The sequence below is a fragment of the Antrostomus carolinensis genome, unplaced genomic scaffold (genome assembly GCF_000700745.2).
Source record: "Antrostomus carolinensis isolate BGI_N321 unplaced genomic scaffold, ASM70074v2 scaffold1480, whole genome shotgun sequence".
In the NCBI taxonomy this organism is placed as follows: Eukaryota; Metazoa; Chordata; class Aves; order Caprimulgiformes; family Caprimulgidae; genus Antrostomus; species Antrostomus carolinensis.
This window is the reverse complement of record NW_010288885.1, coordinates 16,986-22,867: the sequence shown is the minus strand read 5'-3', so window position 1 is coordinate 22,867 and position 5,882 is coordinate 16,986. Positions and strand designations below refer to the sequence as shown.

Genomic DNA, 5,882 nt, shown 5'->3' with positions numbered 1-5,882 from the left:
AGAGAACTGGGAGGCAAGGGTAAGGAGACTCTTAGGAGGAGATAACAACAATTTAATCATTGAAATACTATTTTTTTTTTAAATAACAACATTAAAATAAACACAATAACAATAATAGTAAAATAATTACAGTACTGAGTGATACACACTGCAATTGCTCCCCACCTGCCAACCGAGCCCACTCCCACTCTATTCTCTGATAACGATCCCGGAACAGCGACAATCCCGAACCGAAACCGCCAATCCCGGGAGAGCCAGAGCCCGAGCGAAAGCCAGAGAGAGCAAGAGAGGAAGAGACCCTCATGGATCTCCTGCCCATGGGGGACAGGAGATGGAACAGCCCCTTGGCAGAGCCCAATGCCCATGGAGCTGATCCATGGCAATATTCCTCACCCCCCTGAGATCTTGCGCTTGCAGACGGACAAACACAAAGTCCTTCAGCTTCCAGCGACCAAATGAAAACTTTGGGATGTTATTAACACTTTTCTCCTAACAAATCCCAGCTGAAACCACCACACAGCGCTGCTCGAACTGCTGAACGGAACCCAGCTCTGTCCCAGCTACAAACCAGGACAACAGACACACACACGCTGGGCTGCATCCACACAGCCTCTTCTCTTGCCAGAAACCCCACCGTGCCATATGGGACGTATGCTGTGGGACAACCGGGTCCGACCCACCCTACAGTCACGCCAGCGTGCCCAGGAACTGCGGGATCCCTCAACACACACCCACACCTCGCACCACGGCCACCCTTACAGAGTCCCCAGCACTGTGACCCATTCTGACCGTGGACCTTTGCCAACCCAAGGCCCACGTGGTGCCTCTCCTACGCGCTTCCCTTCTTGACAGCTTCTGCCCTGTGCTCCTTGGCCTTCAGCTTCCCCAAGCAGAAAGGCTTCTTGGCTCCAGGCTGCAGAAGAGAGAGACAGCAAACAGCATGTTCACCCGGGAGAGCTTCACACTGCCCATGGAATGCCTGTGAGCTTCCCTTCTCCCTCACCCTACGTGGCCCAAACTCCCGCATCACCCTCCAGCTGTGGCACAGGGGATGCTCTTGGGACAGAGGGACCGTGACATCCCAAGTCCCTGGCATGTGGAGCTGGCTGCTGCATAAAGACCAGAAGCTGGGTACCACATGGAACTCCCAGCTCTTGGCCTGGTGTTGGCAGTTCCCTTTGGTTGGAAAAGACCTTTAGGGTCAGCGAGTCCAACCATAAACCCAACCCCTGTGCTCGGTTTACCAAATGCCACCCAAACAACCATCTCAGAGAGAGCAACATCACGTGGCTGCACCGGCAAAGGGGGGACGTTTCCTGGGGCAGGGGACCGCTCGCTGCCTCATCCCCTTTGCTTCACCACCACTGCGTGCAACTGAGTGACTGGAGAGTGTTGAACCTTCTCAACTTGGCCTTCCAGAGAGCGGCCACAGCCTGGAGGCTCCTTCGCCTTGTCCTCTGCGAGGCTCTGCCTAACACCACGAGTCACAGTCCTTCTACTTCCAGAACTTGCCTTGGGCACCTTCACACTGGGCTACACACTGCATCTCCTCTGCCTTCCTACACCACAGGTGCAGATGTGTCTTGTAGCACCTCACTCATCTCAGAGGTTCCAGATGAACACTCTGACCTGCCCCTACGGACGCTTGTTCATGGGGACATTTGGCTCCTGGGGCTCCAGGTCTCCTCGGGGGCCCTGCTCGCCTGCTCCCACCTCCTCACCTTCTGCAGCTTGGCTGCTCGCAGCACCTTCTCCTGGTTCAGCTGGAGCTGTGTCCTCTCCAGGGCCTCTCTCAGCAGAGCCTTCTCTTCTGCTTCCCTGTAGGCTTCATCTTCCAGTTTGGACATCTCCTCCTGGCACCTTTGCAGCGATGCTTGGTTCAGCCTGTGCATAACGGAAGGAGGTGTGTCTGTCACCACATCCATGTCCTAAAACCCAGCTGGCCTCAGCCTGGGAGAGACGGCTCTCCAGTGACAGCATACCATGCTTGTGTCCCTCCTAGAACCTCCCACACCACCAGTGACACCAGAGCAGCTATTGCCCTGTGAGGACCTGCACGTGCTTTAGCAAGTGTTCTCCTCGCTCCACATCCTTACACCACGGAGAAACCCTCTCCTCCTGCCTTCATGGACACCCAGATGTTGCTTCTGTGAGGCTTCCCCCCCTCACACCTACCCCCAGGGACCCACCTCACCCATGGCAATGGCCACCGTCCCTTCTCTTCACCCAGTCAGCCCTGGGTGGGACTCAGGGTGGCTGTGTCACCACTGCTGGCTTGCAGGGCGCTACTGGACCTCTGGTTGACTTTACCCACAACAACCTATTTACACCAGCCCACTCATTTCTATCTCCATCGCTTCTTCTGGTGCTGTGGGCAAACCCACTTCTGCATTGAGCAGCAGCGGGGCTGGTGCCAGCGTTGCCGAGGGTTCCTCCCCGCTCCCGGACACGTGCGGTGGCTCCTGGAGCTGGAGCATCACCTTTGGTCTCCACAGCCCTTCCCACGAGCTCCCACGCCTGTCCTGCTCCTGCTGACCCCATCCCTCCACTGTCCCAGCCAGTGCCACTGCTGTCACAGGGTCTGGACACCCCAGCCGTGGGGTCTGCCAAGGTTTCCCTGACTCAGACACTGCACAGGGCCCTGCGAGGCATCACTGCACACAACCCAGAGGACATTTCTCTCTCTCTCCTAAGGCTTCGTTTATAGACTGAGGTCACAACATGACCGGTCCCAGGCAGATGCATCACCCGGCACGGGGCTGCCCGGCTCCTTTCCCCGAGTTCCCCATCATCCGTAAGACCAGACAAGGTCTTACTCAGACCCATGGCCACCAACAGCCCCTTTGCCTTCTGATACCTCAGCTGCTCCATGCTGGCCTCGTAATCTTTCAGCATCTCCTCTTTCCTTTCCAGGCGACTCTTGAGGTTCCTGATCTTCTCGTACAGCAGCTCCAGGTCCTTCCGTCTCTGCAGTCCCGCTTTGTCTCTCTCCTCCTGAGGCAGGTGCTTCAGAGACTGCATTCCTGAGAGCTCCTTCATCTTCATCAGCCTGCCCAGAGCCCCGATGACGTCCAGGTACTGCAGGAAAAACAGACAACACTTGACTTACAGGGCCTGCCACGTCCTCCACCACGACACTTCACCCCATGGACCCCAGCTGCTTCATTCCACTCTGCTGAGGGAGATGACAATGTCCCCAGGAAACTCCTGCCTGCCTTCCCCTTCGTCTCCTCTCCACATCTGCTTTCCCTGGACAAGCTTTGCTGAGCCCTCCTCAAAACATGGCCAGCATTTTTCCTTCTCAAAAATGTGCTTTTTTTCCCTAATGGGATTTCTTCTGCACCTTTTGGAGAGATGAGACCCACTATCACAACCCACCCATCACACTACCAACAGTCAACTCCTCTGGCAGCCACCTCCATCGCTCCGCAGCCTCTCCCACATCATTTAGCAGGCATGTTGGTTGGTGAAGGTCTCTGTCCTCACCAACTCTAGTTGGCCTTTGGGATCAGCCCTGACTGCCCAAGGGAACACACCTTCAAAGACCTTCAGTGGGAAGGGGAAAAGGATGTGCCATTGCATGTCCTGGGGTCCAGAGACACTCCAGCAGATGCCCGGCATGCCCTGGCTCCTGAAATATGTAGCTCATCCTCCACCACGTTCCCGTGGAGCCCTGGTGCCAATCTCTTATTTATACAATGTGGTGGACAACGATCAACTCTTGACAAGCGTTGGGTACTATTTCATAGAGTCATAGAATCATAGACTGGTTTGGGTTGGAAGGGACCTTCAAGCTCATCCAGTTCCAACCCCCCTGCCAGCAGCAGGGACACCTTCCACTAGACCAGGTTGCTCAAAACCTCATCCAGCCTGGCCTTCAACACTTCCAGGGAGGAGCAGCCACATTTTCCTTGGGCAACCTGTTCCAGCATCTGACCACCCTCACAGTGAAGAATTTCTTCCTAATATCTCATCTAAACCTCCCCCCTTCCAGTTTAAAGCCATCACCCCTTGTTCTATCACTAACTGCTGTCACCGACATACCATCTTCTCACCGAGGTCAGTCCCATCAGCCATCTCCAAGCTCACTGCCCCATCAGCAGCCCCACGTGAGCCCCCGGTAGGAACATGGTCATCAACCTGAGCAGACATAAAAAGATCAGCCAAGCCTACGTATCTCCTGACTTTGGATTGAGCTGCCTCCAGCCTCCTTCCTCCCTCTGCACAGGACAACCGCCCTGGCAATGCCGTGGTCCAAAGCCACCCGCCTCGGTCAGCCAGTGGCATCCCTGAGCAGTGCCATGCCGGGGCTGCTGGGCAACAGACATCTGCTGGGAGCTCTGGTCCCCTTGGCAAGCAACACCTTCCATTGGGCTGCATCTTGCATGCTGCCAGATTTCACAGCTGACGTCTGCTTTCACATCTGAAACACCGTGAGCTCCAAACGGCCTCCTTACCTTGACCACCTTCAGTTTTGATCCCGACACAGTTGCAGGTTCCTTCTTGAGACCTGTTTGCTGGGCTCTTTGCTCCACCAAGTCTTTCCTCAGCACCACCCGTGGCTCCGAACCACGCTTCATGACAACTGGAGGCAAACACACACACCCAGCAAGTCATTCTGCTCCCTGTATGACATGCTGGGGCTTCCAATCTCAGCCTCTTTCAGGCTTGACAAGTTTCCCCTGATGAAGGTGACACACTGAGAGACACACGAGGCTACAGAGTCCAGCCTGCCCCAGCCTTCCCTGTGGACATCGCTGTCCAAACATCTGGCCGTTGCTTCCTCTACGGAAGTAGGACACAAACCTCTTTTCCAAAAATTGCACCTACAACCTCTACTCATAGCTCCTACCAGAGCTGGCACTGCTTTCCCACACTGTTCTCCATACAGGGACACACACAATGGAAAGGGACCGAAAGCAAACGAGTCAATTCTGCAAGCAGAAAAATCCTCACAACCTACAGCTCTTGCAAGGCTTTCCAAGACCACACCGCCCAAAGCTCGGCTCCTTTCGGTGCCCACTGCTCCCTCTTGCCTGGAGGAGAGCAGCACCCGAGCGTGGGTGTCATCCTGCACAGCGCCGGGCGCCTGCTCGCTTCTGCCTCCCACCGCACGGCACCTACCGCTGCCAAACCCTGCGCCAGCTGCCGCTCTTGGCCCACTCCGGCAAATGCCACCTCCTCCCATGTGCCTGCTTACCAGTGTCAGTGCCAGCCAATCATAGAATCATAGGATGGTTTGGGTTGGAAGGGACCTTAAAGATCATCCAGTTCCAACCCCCCTGCCAGCAGCAGGGACACCTTCCACTAGACCAGGTTGCCCAAAGCCTCATCCAACCTGGCCTGGAACCCGCCAAGGGAGGAGCAGCCACAGCTTCTCTGGCCAACCTGTTCCAGGGTCTGACCACCCTCACAGTGAAGAACTTCTTCCTAATATCTCATCTAAACCTCCCCTCTTTCAGCTTAAACCCATTTCCCCTTGTTTTGTCATTAACTGCCCTTATGAAAAGTCCCTCCCCAGCTTTCTTGTAGCCCCTTCAGGTACTGGAAGGCTGCTATAAGATCTCCCCGGAGCCTTCTCTTCTCCAGGTTGAACAGCCCCAACTCTTTCAGCCTGTCAATGACACCCAGTACCTTTCTAAAGCCTGAACCTGCAGTGTGGAATCTTCAGAGATGTCTTTCTGTCACCTGCACACACCAACGTGCGTGCATGGGTGTCCTGGCTCCGGCTGGGACAGAGCTAATTTCTTTGTTAGCACCTACAACAGTGCTGTACATCGGTTTCAATAGGGAATTTAGTTAGAAAATAACATCAATTCCATACTGATGTTTTTGGTTGTTGATGGGAAATCAAGGACTTTCCAAATTCCCAGGTTTTGCTA

At 55.0% G+C, this 5,882-nt stretch overlaps 1 protein-coding gene across 1 annotated transcript in view; it reads right to left on the bottom strand.

Annotated features, from left to right (window-relative positions):
• Positions 1–833: 833 nt before the first annotated feature.
• FHAD1 (forkhead associated phosphopeptide binding domain 1) overlaps positions 834–5,882 on the bottom strand; it is a gene marked incomplete at both ends in the record, with an annotated part of 21,420 nt that continues 16,371 nt past the window's right edge. The window contains 5 exons of the mRNA XM_029084908.1: positions 834–913; positions 1,722–1,884; positions 2,858–3,078; positions 4,045–4,140; positions 4,458–4,585. Coding sequence (XP_028940741.1) covers positions 834–913; positions 1,722–1,884; positions 2,858–3,078; positions 4,045–4,140; positions 4,458–4,585 — 688 coding nt within the window. The remainder of the gene's footprint in view (positions 914–1,721; positions 1,885–2,857; positions 3,079–4,044; positions 4,141–4,457; positions 4,586–5,882) is intronic.